Genomic DNA, 18,490 nt, shown 5'->3' with positions numbered 1-18,490 from the left:
CGCATGTGGTAATGACAATTGGGTACTTTCGCCCTTGTTGAGTTTTTTTTTTCTTACATCCCTTGCTGCGATTTCAGATTTTAGCCGAACATGTTTTCTCGCTACAATCAGTTTCCTAAGTGCTTAGGTAAAATCCAACGACGATGAGGGAATAAACATCCGAGGTTCATTTACGGACTTGTACCAAGTGGTATGTTCGAAAAGGGGCTCGTTCCTTTACCCCTGAACTCAAGGGAAGAAGGAAGATGAAAGAGTTATCTTATGGTCTTGGCCCATCCCCTCGAAAGAAATCTTTCCTTGACCCTAAAATACCAAGAAATGCTGACATACAGTAATATGTACCGAGGTACACAATTTATTATACTAAGCTGTCGTCCTGGTTCGGGCAAATTTCTGTCGTTCCTCTCATGCGCCTTATATCGCACGTCATATTTACGTTGATTTAGGACTCTGTACGCAACGACCTCTTTAGATAGAGGGTCGCACGCCCGTTTATATGGTTTGTATTTGTTTGAAGATCCTAGGTTAATAGCTCGGTCTGGTTATAGGATTCGAATTCTGACGCGTGTTATTACGTATTCCGGACAACCCCTTAAAGTCAAAATTGCTACAGGTCGAGTATGACCTCTCAATTCTATAAGCAGGTAGGTATGATTGCTATGTGAACTTCACCTCTGTAAGTATGTTTCGAAGATGAGCGACAATCGTATAAAAATCGCGATCGCAGGCGGTGGTATCGCTGGGCTTGCTCTCGCAGCAGGGTTAGCTAAGAAACCTCATATCGATGTGCATGTTTACGAGGCGGTACCGGCTTACAAAGATGTCGGCGCGGGTCTGGCGCTCCATCTTAACGCCATAAAGGCTATGGCACTTACTGGTCCCGAAGTGAGACAAGCATACTTTGACAAGGCGTTGACAATGGGCGATGAGAATCAAGAGATGGCTACTGAAGTAATCCTAGCCCAGGGACCACATATGGGCCAACTAGTAGCGGAACTGGGTAGGGCAAAGGGGAGGAAGACAGTTAGCCGAGCTGACCTTCTAGATGGATTCCTCGCGTTGATCCCGAGGGATTGTATCAGTTTCGGTAAGAGACTCGTTGGTATTAACGAACAGCTCTCCGGTAGACACAGGGTCGGCTTGACGTTTCAGGACGGGACCGAAGCCGCGGTGGACTGTCTCTTGGGCGCGGATGGAGTTCACAGCATGACACGAAGCTATCTTCTCGGAGCGGATCATCCAGCGACGTCGCCAAAAAATCACGACGGTTGGCAGATCTACCGTACCATGGTACCGACCGAAGAAGCGAAGAAGCAAATAAATCCTAAATGGACCACCAGCGTACCCATCCTATTAGGTCCTCGGGGACACATCAACTGCATACCACTGAACAAGAACACTCGCCTAAGTGCCGGTGTAGCGGTACGCGGAGCCGTTTTCTCAGCAAAAGACGGACAAGCCCCACCCCTCGACCCAGCGCTCTACGCCGATTACAGCGAAGAAGCGCAACAAATCGTACGCATGGTAGCGCGGGATACAAGCGCTTCATGGACGGCTGCCGATCACGACCACGCGCCATACTATGCGCGAGGGCACGTCGCTATGTTCGGTGACGCCGCACATGCCTCCCTACCGTTTGCAGGTAACGGCGCTGCGCAAGCTCTTGAAGACGCTGCCGTACTCGATTACCTTTTCGCGCATGTGGAACGACCCGAACAAATACCCTCCGCATTAAGAGCGTTTGATGAAGCGCGTCGGGGCCGTAGTCAAGCTGTTGTGGATCTCGCGCGGAGATTCGGTCGCGTGTATGCGTATGCTGAAGATGGTATGCATGAGGACCCCGTTCGCATGAAGAAATTTTTCGGCGAGATGGCGGCGTTTACGAATGAGTTTGATGTTGGGGGGCAGAATGATAGGGCACTGGATGTGTTTGTGAAGTTGGAGACGGGTAATGGGGTGGTGGATGGTATGGACAGGGTAAACGGGGTGACTGATGGAGGGTTGAAGAATTAGAGGTTTGGGTATAGAATATGGTATAGCAGGCAGGTTTTGTGAATTTGGATATGTACACTTCTAGATTTACAGGGGATAGAAAGGCAATATGCTGTAATTAGGGGCGTTAACCACTGTACTTAGGCGGACCAATTTACGGAGGTGCAGTAAAATAAATCAACAATTCTATTCTTAGCGACGCTGCAATGGCACGCCGGATATTCTCATTTTTTCTATCACCCCGGGGAATAAAATTCTACTCTACCAAATATATTTAAAAAAAGAATGGACTTCGCAATGACCAGCATATACATACATATACATATAAAGTAAACCCCTTTTTGTTTCAAAATGAAAGCAAATAAATGAGCCCTGAGGCTAGTCAGATATTTAGTCCTAATCCCTCGTCCGCCGATAAACTCTAGTCCCCATTACCGCTCCTCAATCTTTAGGATGGCGGTGCAAATCTCTCGCCTTCTAGCATTCCCCGGAGTTTGAAGGCACGTAACGAATTTGTCGATTGGACAGACATATGTCCGTGTCCGTGCCCTGCTACGCTCCCCGCGCTTGATCTGGATGCAGACCTTACCCGGTTTACAGAACCAGGAGCCGACATATCGCTACGCGGTCGGCGCGTATTTAATTGCGCCATCATAGAGCTTAGTGCAATATGCATATTGTCCTTGGGCTGACCTGCTACGCTCATAGGTGGTGTAGGAAGACCGCCAATGACGGGATAATGTGGGGCGTACTGTGCTGACGCTGATGGTGGGGGATGTTGGTACTGCGGTTGGTAGTGATGACCTGCTGACGAATTGTGGCGGCTGTGGAGCGAGTTCTGTCGCGAACGGGATTGGTTGAGCTTGCTTAAAAGCATCTCTGCTGATGATGACATGCCGCTTGATGGCTGACGGACCTGCGATGGGGAACGGCTTGATCCGCGACTAGATGGGGGTGTTGGGAGTCTGGCGGAAAGCCCGGCCATTTCTTGTCCTTTCATGCCGAGACCCATGGCCATCATTGCTTCGTGTGCTTCTGCTGGTGGCGTGTGTAAGCCGTTATGCATCACTGATCTCTGCAAGTCCTCGAAATTCATCGGCATGGGAGGCATCTTGCTGAGTCTCCTGATTGCTTTATTATTCTTCTCCACAAAGCTGTTCATAGCCTTCAGCGCCATTGCATTCTCCCCTGTAGCAACGGCGCTGGCATCTCCCATACTTCTTCCTCTCGCTTGGTGCACAGCATTTAGAGTGATTGGCTGCTGTGGTACATTGATTTGCAGATCAGTTTGTGCCGAGCCAAGAGTCGCCCGAACTTGCGATATAACATTGTCAAAATCGACATTCTGGTTGGGGTTGGCACGGGACATGTAGTAAGACGATTGCTGACCCGCCGTGAGAACGTCCGCGGCGGTTTTATGCGCCATCACAAACAAGCTTCCATCACGGATACATCGTCGTACAAGGGCCCACCTTGTTCTGGCGGGGTTGCGCTCAAGTTCGGGCCTATACACCGAGCATTGAGCAAGCTGGGCGTAAAAGATTCCTAACCGACGGGAGATGCGCTCAAGAATTTGAAGAAGGAATGTGGAGAGCACCGTGAGACGGTTGGCATCGGCATCCGGGTCCTGTATCCTGTCGGGCGAGCCGAAACTGGTAGCGATACTGTCGAATGCATCCATACCAGTACCAATCTCTTGACGAAGATCCTCGAGCAACTCGATATCTAATTCCACACTCTTAGCAGCATAGGCGAAGACACCACGTTCTTGAAACCGAAGATCACCCTCGCCACCAGTAATGAACTGACCAACAAGAGCTATCTCGTTGGTACAGCTGACAGCATCAGAACTTGTATTTGCGCGAGCTACCGCACCCAGCACATCAGGAAGCTGAATGTTCGCACCACCCGAATTGGCTATAGAGAAGGATAGCTTGAGCACAAGCTCCTGTAGCTTCGCACCGAAAATAGCAGGGAAACCCTTTTGAAGTAACCTGCTCTGGTAACCGTAAAAGGTGCGGATGGCGATGGTACTGGGGAGGTCCTCATGAAGCCATATATTCATGGTTCCGATACGATCATGGGCTGAAGATGTCTTCAGTGATGCTCCTTGGATTTCGTGCATTTCGACTTGGTGTGCTACTAGTGTCTCGACTGTGGTGCGCAGGTATGAAGCCCAGAGGTCGTAAAGGGTAGAAATCTCCTCTTCACCTCCTTGGTAGTCGGGCTTTGGCGTAAGATGCCCAACGAAATACTTTGTGAGAAGACTGGCAACCTCGGGGTTGTTGGTATGTGCTAGATTATCAAATGACTTCGTGCAGTCCACACCGGCATTCGACTTGATAATCTGGGTGCCTCCGGGATGCATGGGACAAAAGTCTGTAACGTCGTACACATTTCCGTGGACTCCAATCCACATTCGTGAACCGGGTCTATGACCCGTGTGTTGAGCAAGTCGTGATAATGGAATGGTTGGGAGGTTACAAGGGAGGGGCTTGGGGGTCATGAAAACGTCAAGCATAAACCTCCGCTCGGCAAAAGCTTTGTTGACGATGAGATCGACGTTTTCCATGGTCGCCGTGCAATGAGTGTAAATTGCCTTGCGAATCCCATTCATCACGGAGTCGAAGACAGCTACAGAGCCACACACATAGAGGTAGCCACCAAGGCCACCCTGTTTCTTTGACATAACAAGCTCGGAGACAGTGGCGCCCTGCTCAACGATGAGGGTATCAATGTAGCGTGGAGGGATATGCTTTTCAACTAGGTCACGCGATTGCGGGTCGTATGCTAGACCACGAGAATCCCTAGAGAAAGCCACATGAACCTCCATGAAATCCGCGTTGATGTACTCCCTCAATTCGTCTTCGAAGCAGAACTTCTCGCGCGACTGGACTCCGAGATACAAATGATTTTTACCCCCGGACAAGCCGCTGGTGGTCAACCGATACTGCCAGAAGCTACGGAATGGTGCAATACCACTACCACCAGCGAAAAATGCACAGGGAGCCATCCCGTCTAAGGGAAGTTGGAAAGCTAAAGGTCGAGAAACACCAACGAGGATCTCGTCATCAGACACCATGTCGTCTGATGGTGGATGGGGATTGAAGAACCCACTCGCAACACCAGCGCGAGTTGTATCCTCATGCTTAGAGAATGTTGAGCAGAGTTTGTACTCAGCACGAGAGATTGCCAAGTCAACGGTACTAGGGAGAAGCTCATCAGTATAACTGGCGATTGAGTAGGTGCGAGGCACTTCAATGGAGACGAGATCCACCAGCCAAGAGAGATTGCCTAGGGTGAATGCCTTATCCCAGATATGGGCTGGTGTATCCATAAGTGCGTCCTGCAATAAATCGCCTAGCGAGCCTCGAACTGGCCATTCGTCGGTGGCCAGGACTTGCAGGACAGTATTTGACGAAGCAGCAAGTAAGCCATGTACTTTCAGAGCAAGCTCTTTGGTGATAGGTGCCAAGTGACCTCGACGTAGAATGTCGGTTACTGTCAACTTCTTTGCAACTATCGCCCTTCTCACCGATGTTAGGTGTTGCTCGAAGCGAGACCAAGTACCAGTGACTTCAATCGGATGGTCCAGATGGGTTTCGAGACCCAATGCAGCAGCAACCTTAGCGCATTCTTCCCAGCTGTTCAGAGGCATGATGGCGAGACGATCGCCAGGCATAAATGTGATTCCCGTATCCTGGATATCCAAAGTAACGAGAGCGATCGATCGGGTTGGGTCGGCGTCGACATTTGATCGATTAAGTACCCTTGTGACATAACGGCATTCTTCGAAAGTGCCTCTCATTTGGTTTGGCTCAACGGGAAGGTTGCCACGATATGGCTCGAGACGCTCCTTCATAGCATCCGAGAATTGCTTATGAGTTTCTTCCCACGGACGGCCCGCATCAGCAGCACCAGAAAGACCGTTGGTTTCCGTGCGGCCTGCCTTCGCGGCGATCTCGAGGATACCGAAAACCTTATACCGATGCGTGCCCATGAAGCCTCGTTCACCCGTATATGCTTCGATGATGCCGTCCAAGACACCCATGAGTCGTGGGTCACCTGATTGTTTGACGAATTCGGGAATGCGGTAATGGTACTCGATTGCTGCGATGAACGCTCGAAGGTTGGAAGGTAACCATGCCCTCAAATGCACACCTTCCGCTCCGAGAAAGGATGTGTATCTATCAAACGTTAGTCAGGGTGTCCCCATCGCGCCCCCCGCTTTATATCTAAACTCACTTTTTTCGGCCTAGAAATGCGTCCATCACCAAGTAGGGGGGAAATTGGAGCCTATCGAGTACGTTAATATTTATTCTGCAAAGACATTCAAGATACTAAGTAGTCCGTTTTTAAATGTCGCAGAAGCGAACTTCTAGTAGTACATACCCCGAAGAAGCTGGACATCTTCTTGACAATGGAGCAGAAAATTTGGCCCAACGAACCCACTGGTGAACCGGCACATAGTTGTCGCCTGAATTGGGGTTCACATTGATCGAATGAAATGCGTTAGGCATGCGCTCCAGGATTTCTTTTAGTCGGATCATCTCGCGAAGAAGTCCTTCGGCATTCTTGTTCATAACGTGTTCTTGACACGCAGCAATTGCGTCGGGCCCATGCTGAAAGGATGCTACAGAAGTCAGCTATCAGTTGAACATGCAGTGACTTGAGAGGAACCCTACCTGAGGTGTCGGCGCAGCCCTTAAGGAAAGCTATTTCGGCTTTCTCGCCGAACATAGGCCATCGAAGATCTATGTTGTCGAAACGCGCAACATAGGGATAGGTTGAGGTGGGATCTCTGATTTTGATGTTGTAAGAAGACTGGTCGGGGAATGTGAGATGCGGAAGTGTGCGGCCCATGCGTCGTGAGATCTGGTAATACGGTAACGCTATACATCGGGGAATGCCGACTAATTCCTCTCCGAGGTCATCGCCCATAGGTACGTTAGGTTTCTTGATCTTAATCTTCGCAGATGTGATTCCATCACTACCGTCATATTTGGAATTGAAGCGGTAAATGGAACACAGCACTAGGATTTTATGTTAGCAATTGCCCTGCCAAGGGCAGTTGGCAGAGAAAATGATTAGACTTAGAGAATATGGGATAACTTACTCCCCAGCGCTACTAACGCCGCCCATAACGCTTGATCCGGGATCACATCTTTTGTGCCTTCCACGAGAGGCAGCGCTGCAACAGACTCAAGTACACGTCCTCTCGCGCAGCAACCTGGCATTCGTTCGCAAAGATCAGACCATATCCGGCCGAGAGTTTTTAATAAGGCGCCATGAGCTTCTTCATAATCCGGAGGGCAAAAGCCGTGTTCTGAACTGAGATAACCATCAAGCCAGCCAGTCTTAGGGCCGATTTCCTCCGCTCTTAGCATAACTTGTCTGGCTGGCGCTCCTAACGCCACGGCTAGTAAATCTGCTTCATGGGCATTGAAGGCATCGATTTCTGCTTGAGTCTTTGCTGCGTCAATTTCCTGGACCGTCGGAATTTCGTTGTATAGCAACTGATTTATTGATTTGCGTTCTCTAAATATGACTGGTTTAGTTGATGATTGTTAGTCTATGTTTCAACGAAGTCATACCTCATTCGGAGCCATTCTTCGGCATCAACACCTCGTGGAATCTATTTCTATTAGTATTTCGCTGGTAAAATCGACTGTCCCACATACGTCAAATGCTGCATGAATATCTCCTGGTTGGCCGTAGCCCGAAAATGCGCAGCCTCGAGGGCCCATCTGGCTGTTACTCCTCGTTGAACCAGTATGACCGGCTGGGCACTTTCCTCCAACGGAGCCGGAGACTGGACACGATCGTTCGGACATGGTTATTAACTTAGTATTATCGTCGGATCTAAGGGGTATCTTAAGCGGGACTAAATCTGAATAATAGGGCCGCCAGGGCAGAAGTGAAAGCACCACCAGGGCAGATTGAAAAGAGAATGATCTATCCTAATTTGTAAAGGAAAAGAGCATTAAGTGTGAAGTGTAAATATCTTAGAAGATTCACCGAAGATTGATAAAATACCTACCCGCCGTCTTTACAAGATCGAAGCTTTCACATTGGTGGAGACCTTTTCTGGCCCAGCCCGCAGGTACAAGCTAATATTCTGATAGTAACCTGGTAATGTCAGTTGCATCCGCAGCCGCGATGCCTGTACTGAACGCTAGATGGTCGAGGATCATCTTTGTGCGACGCGTAATCCTATCCTCTAAGGACAGTCATTGTCCAATGAGAGGATGTTGGCATTGAACAAGATCCATTTCCAAGCGAAACATGCCAAGATAGACGTAGCTATCGCGCAAATTGAGGATATGCCAATGTTACCAGGGCAAAAGCTTGGCGTTCTCCAGCTGGAGGTATTCACAAACTCTGCCTGGGACCATTCAGGTATGGGGTTTGGAAAAGGTTGAACTAGAAGCTTCATTCAAACCTCATCGCGGTACTTTTAGGGGCATTGGGCTATCCTCCCTTTGGTACCTTGAGCTTTCGATATCCAGCGAGATTTGTGAGAGTTTCCATTGCATTGCTGTTAGATCTTGAAGGCAATTCGGCGATACCGACATACGTTATATCCAGCAATCATAGAAAAATTATGTGCTTCGTCATGGGTAACCTGCCGGAGATAATTCGACATCAATTGGGAATCTATGGGGACAGGATCTGATTTAAGATCTGCAATATCTGTACCACAATAGTGCCTCGCTCGACTAGCCTCTCCATGTCTTCAACGGGGATGTCGAATAGTAGATAGATATTAGAGGCTGTCAAAGCAATGGCAGACACGTCACGTCGTCGGGCCGAGCGCTTCGATTTGCTCCCCCATATTTGTGAATGGAATCCATAATCACACCAGAAAGGTAGGCTGGTTGCCCCCTATTTTGACGATGTGCTATTCGTGATTTAGGTTCAACCCGGTTTGGGAGGTGAAGAAGTTTGAAATGGATGGGTCCTTAGTGCCTGGATTTCTGGGCATTCGATATTGCACCTACCAAGACACGGCCTCGTTCCTTCTTTAAAAAGAAGCATCGCCCGATATAGTAAAGTTGCCCCGATACAGGGGTTCAGCCATGTGCCGGGCGGCTCCTTAAACCTTGACAGCGGATCGCTAATGAAACAGCGTTTAGCCTCATTAAAACAACCCATTACCTAATAATTATTGGCATCTTAGCACCTTCTCTACTTCTACCAAACCATGATATGCATGATGCTTCTGGTTTGACTTTTGGTTTTGATCTTCTGATCTTCAACTGGCGCCGTCGCTCCCTTTTCTTCTTTCCTTCTTTGATCTTCGCTGATGCGCAAATGCGTAAATCTATTCGGCTAACCCCTACCCCTATTATGAATCTAGAACAATGTGTAATGTGCCAGAATACTATTCTATTCTGTTCTGTCAATTCATCATAGCGCTGCATTAAGTTCTCGAAATGGGCTAACGAAGGGTTTTACCTGCTAATAAGGTGAAGGTGCAATTAGACTTATAATAAGCTTAAATGGTAGCGATTCCCTGAATTCTATAAATCAATTATTATTATTATTATTATTATTATCGACTTGAGTCATTTTTAACGTTCAAGACGTAATTGTTGATTCGTGCTTCATTGGTCGTTTCGTAGGTCTCTACCAAACGTGGCCATGCTGTCGATCAAGCTGGTTGGTGAAACGGGTTCTTTAAAATAAATAAAAAGTCGAAAGCATCAACTGCCAAGCCATCACAACTTGCTATGACTGTTTCAAGCTCTTGATTGGGTTTTCAACATTCGATTCGCCTCACCTGGTAGACCATCTATGCAATCCATTCTAGGAATGCAGCAGGTCGTAAAGTTATCATTGCCATTTCTTACGAATATTGCGTGAGCGCCATTTCAATCAATTCAACGTCGCGGAGCATATTCGAATTTTGTAGTCGGTTGTCATAGGAGTGCGATAGATGCCTGCCTCATCCTGGCGAATTATGATGGGGTTATTTTTCGGTGGATGTTGGCTCTTGAGGTGTCTAGAATGGCGACGCGTCTTCAATTGCTCGATTGAATGACCAAGAAGGTCTGGGTATCATATGTCTATTTCGAATTTTCCAGCTAGGAGGCTTTGCCTTTTTTCGGTGAAGGAGGCCGGTCGCCCCCAGACTTACTTTGGGCTTCCTTCTTCCTCTTCTTTCCTATCAGCATTTCCCGTTTCTCCTTTTTTCGTGCTTCCTTGTCTAAACTACCGATAACTTTACTTTCCATTCCGCATGGCCACTTTTCGAAAGCTGCCGCTTCTTGAGCTTCTGTCCACTCTTGCGGTAGTAAAGCAAATACCAGATAAGATGTATGCGTCTTCAATTCGGGTTCCGTTCGATGAATTAGCCTTCCGGCCATCCAAGGCTTAACAGAGGGTGCGTCTTCGACTTCATTGACATGTGAAGTGGTTTTTGCGCGACCATTGATTGGCTTGCTATCATCGTTCATATCAACATCATCATCATCCAATTGTTGGCCCTGAGAGATCTTGAATCGAGATTCTATCTCTTTTAGCTTCGTGATGGCCTCGGCAACATTTGCTGCTGTCTGTGTCGCGCCTCGCTCCCCTGTAGGTATGTTTAAGCCTACCCGCTCGCGCATCACATTAATCCTCTTATGTGCGACTTCGACCATCTCAATTTCCATCCATCCCAGCCGACGCATAACATCGACTGTCTTGGTAACTTGCTCAATGCAAGGAGAGAAGGTACAAATATAGGCAGTTCGATCTGCGCGAAGAGGAGACTTCCATTCGGAACTGTCGTCACTAAGACTCTCTAGCCCACTACTTGAAACTTGAGTCGCTGTTGGCTTCCGTCTCGATAAGTGGGGAAGGGCTTTCCACGGCGCTGGTAAATCTAGAAAAACGCATTCGGCTTCGGGACTTTCACCGTCGACGAGAAAGCCATCGTTGTAGACATCGCGGTGGGTAATTTGAACGAGCTTATCTAGGCAATGGTCCTCAATTTCCTTTCGCATTTTCTGATATCGGTCTTCGTTGAATTCGAAACTGAGTACTTTTCCTTTGGTATCGTGTGTATCCCGAGGATAGCCGTTATAAACTGCCCTAATGGCTGCGTGTGTAAAACTACCGCTTCCAGCACCAGCCTCGATTATTTTCATACCGGGTCGTGCACGAATGCGGTGGAGAATGTAGCTATAGTCGGGTGTATATACTACTTGGGTTCGATGTGGTAAACTCGTCGTCCATAACTCGGGAGTAGGTGGTAATATGTGGATGAAGCCGCTCGATGCTGTTTTGAGGTCTTTGGGTATTGCAACACCTGCGCCAGTGTCCCCCACTTCATTTTCTAGTACTTCGCCATTTGCGCCATCACCAAGTTTGCGCTTTCGCCCTCTACTACCAGTATCTACGACCGAAGCGCGTATCTGCGAGCCCCAAGGTTTGTGGAGTAGGGTCGAATGCGGGAATGATCCGAACCGCGTGTTTAATACTGCTCCTTCAGCATATCCATCGTTGGCTCCCGAGGTTTCGTTCAGGTATATTGGTTCAATGCAGTCGCGGGATAGGTGGGCTAATGCCAGCGTATTTGGTGTCGTTTTCGGGCCAGGGTCGAGAAACGGGGAAATTGTTGACATTTTGACTTTTGATCGAGGGTATAATTGCACTTCATTGAAAGCTTACCACATGTTTTAAGTCAATAATTGCCAAAGCATTTGCGAATAAACAAATTGATTCTATTGAAGCTAGAATTGAAATTTAGAGATTCTTTTGGGGTGAAGGGAAAAAAAAATAACCTCCGAGCTGACAGGACCCTGTCCAAAATCTTAACCTTGACCTTAGATGGCGGGGCATTTAGTTATCGATAGCGCCAATAATGTCACTCATGGTGCGAACTTAGGAGGGGTAGGCACCTAAATATCGGAACCTAGATGCCCGAAACTTAAGGTAACCACGAGATTACTGCTAAGATTCAGTAGTGTGAGGGTACCTTCTATAGGTACAAATCTTAATTTAGGTGTGCAACTCCAATTGCGACATTGGTTTCTACCCCGATCGCTGTGACTCAAATAAAATGTTCTTTTCGTTTAAAGCTGAGCCTTATTATTTATAAATATTGACACGTTGCCCCCCCCAACTCTTCGTATTTTTGATATCATCTCAGTCTTCATGAAATTCCTGTCCTTCAGCATAACCAGACATACTATCATAAATATTCAAACAACTCGATATCTATTGCGCAGAGGTTTTGCGACATACCCCACCATGGACTCTATCAAAGTCCACAACTCCTTGAAGCCGGGAGGTCCAGTTCCCTTCGTTCCCATTGAGAAGGGCAAGGTGTCCTGGTACGCCTGTGGCCCGACTGTCTACGACCAAAGCCATCTAGGCCACGCACGTAACTATGTCTCGACCGATATAATACGCCGTATCCTCAAGGACTACTATGGCTTCAATGTCAAGTTTGTTATGAACTTCACAGACGTCGACGATAAGGTATGTAAACATGTGACTCCCTACCACAATGTATAGTATGACTCATAACATTGCTAGATCATAATAAAAGCCCGAAGACAACGATTGCTCGACCTCGAAAAGCAAAAGACTTATACCGACGCCGAGATCCTAGAGCTAGGAAAAGCTGCATTCCGAGCCTACGCGAAGAATAACCTCCCCCAACTTCTCGAAGGAGAGGGCGAATTAGATGTGAACAACTACATACCCCGAAGAGATGCTGCCTACGGACATGTACTGGCAGGTGGTTCTTTAATAAGTGAAGGCAAACCAGGGGATGCCGAAGCAAAGCTAAAGATGCATATAAGCAATATGACCTCTGCAGTGATTGCTATCAATGGTAACCAAGTATTCAAGGGCGCCGACGAGATCCTCTTGCCATACTTAGATTCTCTATACAAGGAAACAATCGATACCAGCGACCAATCTATATTTACCGACCTGACACGATTTATGGAGGGCGAATTCACAGACGATATGGATGCTCTGAACGTGCTTCGTCCCGATGCTGTGACGCGAGTTACCGAATATGTTCCGCAAATCGCCAAGTTTGTCGAGAAGGTTGTCGAAAAGGGATTTGCGTACGAGGCCGAAGGATCTGTTTACTTCGATATCGCAGCATTCGAGAAGGGCGGAAATACATACGCGAGACTTCGACCTGATAGCCGTAATGATAAGGCGCTGCAAGAGGAGGGAGAAGGGTCACTATCTAAAAGCCTTGGCGGAAAGAGGGGTGCTGGTGACTTTGCGCTGTGGAAGAAATCCAAGCCAGGCGAACCGTATTGGCCAAGCAAATGGGGCAATGGGCGGCCGGGCTGGCATATTGAGTGCTCAGTGATGGCTTCCGATGTTTTAGGTTCGCAAATGGATATACACAGCGGTGGTGTCGACCTTGCATTCCCTCATCACGACAACGAATTGGCCCAGAGCGAGGCCTACTTCTGCGAACATGGCCATGAACATACCTGGGTCAACTATTTCCTTCACATGGGTCACTTATCCATTTCTGGATCAAAGATGTCCAAATCCCTAAAGAACTTCCAGACAATCAAGGATGCTTTGGCGTCCAACTACACAGCACGATCAATGCGCATAGTATTCCTACTCGGTAAATGGAACGATGGCGTCGAAATATCACCCGATATGCGGACCCACGCCGATAACTGGGAAACTACAGTTAATGTAAGCCGCCAGCCTATTTACTCCCGATATCTCTTTTCGTTGCTAATTATATTAGAATTTCTTCACAAATACCAAATCCCTCCTAGCTGAAGCCACCGGTACAATAGCAGGTGTCAATGGGGATGTCAAGACACTCTCAATTAGTGACGACAAGCCTCAAGAGGGGCTGCGAGGCGACTTGGAGCAAGCCAAGAAAGAAGTGGAGGATGCATTCGCCAATTCATTTGACACAGCACAAGTCCTACGATCGATAACCGAAGTAATTCGAAAAGCCAATGTTCATATTAACGCTCATAAATCCGACATGGACCTTCCGGCAGTCGAAGCGATCGCGCGATGGATTACCAAGATAGTTGGCATTCTCGGACTCGATGCGAATGCAAGCCCTCCTTATGATGGTCTTGGTTGGGCTTCTGCAGCTGCAGCAGCCAATCTTGACCCCTCAACGACCGTACAACCATATAAAGCGGTCTACACCACCTTCTATTCCGAGGTGCAAGGTCTCGAACTCCCCTCGTCCGAAACTTTCACCGATCTTTTCTCCCGATCCCCTGATCAGGAGTTCGATTCTCTAGCCAACACCGGGGTTAGAGATCCAGAACAATTAGCTTTACCGTACTTACGAGCGGTTTCTAAACTACGTGATGAACTCCGACGAGTAGCCCCAACAGCATCCTCAGAAGTAAAGCAATCAATTCTTGCCCTGAGCGATCGGGTCCGGAATTTCGATCTAACTAATCTTGGCGTCTATTTGGACGATCGACCGGATCAACCGTCTTTGATCAAGTTCGTCCCTGCTGCTGAATTGATCAAGGCGAGAGAGGAAAAAGCAGAAAACGAGGCACGAAAAGCACGCGAGAAGGAAGAAAAGAGGCTAGCAAAGGAGAAAGCCGACGAGGAGAAGTGGGCAAAGGCTAAAATTGCACCAGAGGATATGTTTAAAAGCGATGAGCGGTATAGCAAGTGGGACGCTGAGGGGTTGCCGATAAAGATGAAGGATGGCAGCGAAGTACCTAAGAGTCAGCTGAAGAAGCTAAAGAAGGATTGGGATAGACAGAAAAAGGCGCATGGTGAATACCAAGCCAAATTCGGAGGGAGCACGGCGTAGGTCGCGTGTAACGATTCCTACCCGGGAATACAGGGTGCATCAGGAGAGATACCAATTCGCAAAGGCGGTGTGTTATTATGACTATCACGTTTCATTTAGACGAGGAGAAAAGCGACATTTGGACATTTAAATGTTATTCTTTTGCCATAAAAGATTATAAAGCGGATTAAACATGGATATAAGTAGGCACATATTAGTATCTGCACGTGTATGTGTCATCGTGTAGGTGATTGACGATCTTTAGATGGGTCAATAGGCCAAGAAATCGCCTCGAAGCTCCCCCACGTTTAATGCCCCTGGCTGCCCTGGCTACTTGACCCAGCTCGACCCAGCAGTTCAGGTTAAGCATTTGCCAAGCCGGATATCGGCTTGGCACAGCCCCTGCTCTTCTAGACTACTTACATACGCAATTCCAAGTTCCGACTTCGTTACCTTCCATGATTGTGTTCTAACTTGTAAACAGACTTAAAAAAAAAAACATTCGATCCAGCGCTAAACCCCTCCCTTAAAATATAGTGTGGCTGTGAATATTTCAGTGGGCAATAAAATTCTACGGCGAAACGGGAGTGATGTCAATGGCGTCTAAATGACGAAGCTCTAGCTCTTAGAACTTGGATGGGGGATTCTCTGCTAAACTATTGGTAACCTTGTGGGCTACCTCACATTGGCGACGACGCGTCGACCTTGTTTGAAGTAGGACCACAGCATTAATGAGACTAGACCACTTCAGGATGTATCCTGCGTCCAATGACTTCAGATGGTGTGAGCATGTGCAATCAAGGTAAGGGGAAGCATAATTCGATTCAGCTCGACTCTGCGATAATTTTCGTATTATGATGCGGGGTGAGTGTCAAGCTATATAGAGCTTTTTATTTAATATTCAGCTGTTTAAGGATTCATTGAGTGTTTAGAGGGTTCGTCATGTAAAGTTACATAACACATTTTGACGTTCTACGAGGCTATTTGCAGGACTAGGCATTTGATGTTACTTCCTAACCGCATGCAAACCAAACTTAGGTGTCTCAAATGAGGGGTTCTGGATGAGGAGGTTCGTAAAGAAAGTCTCACGATCCCTGACATTGAGCATATTCAGGGTCTGGAAGTTAATGTGTAACGAACAAATCAGATGGCGGAAATAGCAAAGAAAACAAGGTACTACTCCACCTCACACCATCGGCATAATCCATGTACCTAGGTAATCGTCGCAGGAAAAACACGAAGTTGTACTTTATTTGTCCGGCTTGATATTACGTGCCCTGCTTCAAGGCAAGTGGAGGGTCTCCGAGTGGGTGCCGGCCTAGCCGACAAGTTTCAACATCGGCCGTAGATCCACATAATCGATGTCATGGCTACCTAGCTAGGTATGTGTAGGTACCTAATGAATGTAGCTAAACTAAGTTGGTGACAAAGAAGACTGAAAGCTTGTGATGGAAGAAGCCACCACCAAGGCTGCATATGCACCTAGTAACGTAGTTCTATCGTACCTAGGTAGGTAAGGGACATCTATTTAAATACGTGTTCTCTCCTCCCCTCTTCTTCCTATTTCAACAACTTAGCAACTTCAACAATAACCAAAGACGAATACTCAAGACAACGCAATCTATCACAACCAAATAAATCAACACCAAAACAAAATCAGCAACCATGTTCGGATTCGGTATGTTGGTCTTAGACTTAGACGAACCTAGTCTTACTTTCGGGTGTACAACATACTAACAAGTTTAACAAAAGACGACGCCAAGAGCCAACGTGACGAGATATACGATGGTCAGCCTCACGAGTCAAAGATTTCCCACGAGCTTATCGGCGGCGGTGCTGCCTTTGAAGCCATGAAGCTTTTCGAGGACCGACAACGCAAGGAAGGTATGCTTACTACCACACCCTACCACATGTTATCTATGACGACTATTTCCGCATTGTATCCACATACACGCCCATATACACCACTAGCAATTCCAGCATGTACAATAGTAGCAATTGGCTTACTCATATCTTCCCTCTAGGCAAGACAGTAAACCACGCTTTCGCCAAGGAGGTCCTAGCAGGCATTGCGGGCGCCGAGGTCGACAAGCTATTTGAGACCAAGGGTCTAGACTACATTGACCGCGAGAAGGCAAAGCACCACGCTAAGAAGCAAGCCGAGGAGCTGTACAACAGCCAGTACGGTGGACGAGACGAATATGACCCGTAAGCATACCCCTCAGTTTGGTTACACAATGATGATTCTGTAAAATGCTAACTGCATGGGTTTACTAGCAACGTTGAGCGACACCCCGCTCTCGACTACTAGATCTGAGATATCGACATGTTCGGGTTGCGGGTGCAGGGCGCCAGGAACCAGGGGTTGATACCTAGTTGGTAGCGGTGACTATATAAATGAAATGAAACAAAGCCAATTGAAACCCATTGCCTATGACTTCGTGATTTGCCTGGCTAGTGGGTGACAATTTGCGCCCTTCTCCAGATGTCCTCATGCGAGGGATTCTACTGCCTCACCATGATTATGTCGGGGACGATTTTCGTAGATGCTCGAATCTGTAAATTCACTTCTTGTTCATTTTTCGGGTCCGTTCTCATTGTATTCTGTACCCAGCGCTCGCGCTTGCGTGGGTCATTGATACATGTTTTCTTAGAGCATATAATTTATGTCGTAAGAATCTCGAAACATCACTAGTCTCTCGAAAAGTCAGTAGACATGTGCATATGAGCTTTGGCTTTAATAAGGCGAGACATGCTGCCGCGATTTCATTATCTCCTGTCTACCTGGCTGATTACCACATCTTGTCGATTTTCATCGATCCAAACTATCGCGGTAACTTCCCTAAAGACGATTCCACTGACTGTATAGTGTTCAGCAGGGAGTTGGAAAATGAAGAAGCGGTAGATCGCCTACTTGAGAATCGAACATAGCAGAACCTTAGAGGACATCCTCTACTCTCTGGCTCTCCTTTTCCAGCAACACAATATGGAGCTTCTGGTAATGCGTACTTGTCGCGAGGTGATCGGAACGCCATTTCCAAACTTCTGCTTTTGTTTTATTCTCCCCTTAAACGCCGGGAAATATCGAGATTATAACCTCCTAATCGAAACCCGCTCATCGTCCTCCACGTCCACTCGCCCTTGCCCTGCTAACGGTCGCTCGTCCTCTGGCTAGACCAACACCGCGACCTCTAGCGTTTCGACTTCGGAACATGGGTGCATTCCTGGTACGATGGTTGTTAGTAAAATTCCTGGTCCATGCGAATTCGCGAAATGCATACTTCAACATGTCGGGTACGATGAAAAATCGGACGTGGCTGCCGCGGATGTAGACTTGGTCCAAGTGGCTTACTCGTCCGTCTCGCGCGGTGACTGTGATGTCTTTAAGCTGGACATTCATGTTGTCCTCAGCTGCGCATATATATATATATATTAGCGTATATATACTAAATAGAAAGGGAGGATGTAGAATAAATCAGCGCGACCTACCTTCTAGCAGCTTGCCGCGATACGTTTGGCCTGAGGTGATCTCTAACGTGACGATGTGGCCTTGCGCCTCGTTTAGGAGCTTAATTGGAATACCGATTGTTGACGTCATTTTGTTTTCATAAATAAGAGGATGCCCAGTGTAGGTAGTTATGGAATTGGGATCGCAGCGAGTATGAAGCGATCAAGCAGACGGGTACCAGTGAGCAAGCAGGTGTAAACTAAATTGATTGAAACGCACTGTAGAGCTGAGCT

The 18,490-nt window shown here is 47.5% G+C and overlaps 6 protein-coding genes across 6 annotated transcripts; 3 read left to right on the top strand and 3 right to left on the bottom strand.

Annotated features, from left to right (window-relative positions):
* Window positions 1–567: 567 nt before the first annotated feature.
* F4822DRAFT_166193 (FAD/NAD(P)-binding domain-containing protein) lies at window positions 568–2,151 on the top strand. Its single transcript, XM_051453216.1, has one exon. The coding sequence runs from the start codon at window positions 694–696 to the stop codon at window positions 2,011–2,013; it is 1,320 nt and encodes a 439-aa protein (XP_051316670.1). The 5' UTR covers window positions 568–693; the 3' UTR covers window positions 2,014–2,151.
* Window positions 2,152–2,174: 23 nt separating this feature from the next.
* On the bottom strand, window positions 2,175–7,826 carry F4822DRAFT_442135 (uncharacterized protein; the record flags this gene model as incomplete). Its single annotated transcript, XM_051462959.1, has 7 exons — window positions 2,175–6,179; window positions 6,238–6,288; window positions 6,385–6,625; window positions 6,678–7,025; window positions 7,109–7,530; window positions 7,587–7,627; window positions 7,674–7,826. The coding sequence occupies 7 exons, from the start codon at window positions 7,824–7,826 to the stop codon at window positions 2,441–2,443; spliced, it is 4,995 nt and encodes a 1,664-aa protein (XP_051316669.1). The 3' UTR covers window positions 2,175–2,440.
* A 1,671-nt stretch (window positions 7,827–9,497) lies between these two features.
* On the bottom strand, window positions 9,498–11,738 carry F4822DRAFT_394751 (tRNA methyltransferase complex GCD14 subunit). The gene has a single exon (XM_051457384.1). The coding sequence runs from the start codon at window positions 11,601–11,603 to the stop codon at window positions 10,080–10,082; it is 1,524 nt and encodes a 507-aa protein (XP_051316668.1). The 5' UTR covers window positions 11,604–11,738; the 3' UTR covers window positions 9,498–10,079.
* A 493-nt stretch (window positions 11,739–12,231) lies between these two features.
* F4822DRAFT_426740 (tRNA synthetases class I (C) catalytic domain-containing protein) lies at window positions 12,232–14,770 on the top strand (the record flags this gene model as incomplete). The annotated part of the gene is made up of 3 exons (XM_051460617.1): window positions 12,232–12,462; window positions 12,520–13,662; window positions 13,718–14,770. The coding sequence occupies 3 exons, from the start codon at window positions 12,232–12,234 to the stop codon at window positions 14,768–14,770; spliced, it is 2,427 nt and encodes an 808-aa protein (XP_051316667.1).
* Window positions 14,771–15,693: 923 nt separating this feature from the next.
* F4822DRAFT_166035 (uncharacterized protein) lies at window positions 15,694–17,147 on the top strand. Its single transcript, XM_051453213.1, has 6 exons — window positions 15,694–16,131; window positions 16,181–16,262; window positions 16,361–16,427; window positions 16,502–16,633; window positions 16,774–16,957; window positions 17,027–17,147. Exons 3-6 carry the CDS (start codon window positions 16,415–16,417, stop codon window positions 17,058–17,060), a joined length of 363 nt encoding a protein of 120 aa, XP_051316666.1. The 5' UTR covers window positions 15,694–16,131; window positions 16,181–16,262; window positions 16,361–16,414; the 3' UTR covers window positions 17,061–17,147.
* Window positions 17,148–17,680: 533 nt separating this feature from the next.
* Window positions 17,681–18,466, bottom strand: F4822DRAFT_166029 (Sm-like ribonucleoprotein). The gene is made up of 3 exons (XM_051453212.1): window positions 18,239–18,466; window positions 18,031–18,160; window positions 17,681–17,973 (listed from the first exon to the last, which is right to left on the bottom strand). Exons 1-3 carry the CDS (start codon window positions 18,345–18,347, stop codon window positions 17,865–17,867), a joined length of 348 nt encoding a protein of 115 aa, XP_051316665.1. The 5' UTR covers window positions 18,348–18,466; the 3' UTR covers window positions 17,681–17,864.
* Between the last annotated feature and the right edge of the window lie 24 nt (window positions 18,467–18,490).

The sequence above is a fragment of the Hypoxylon trugodes genome (assembly GCF_022578975.1).
Source record: "Hypoxylon trugodes strain CBS 135444 unplaced genomic scaffold F4822scaffold_3, whole genome shotgun sequence".
Classification (NCBI taxonomy): domain Eukaryota; kingdom Fungi; phylum Ascomycota; class Sordariomycetes; order Xylariales; family Hypoxylaceae; genus Hypoxylon; species Hypoxylon trugodes.
This window is presented reverse-complemented; position numbering and strand designations above follow the sequence as displayed.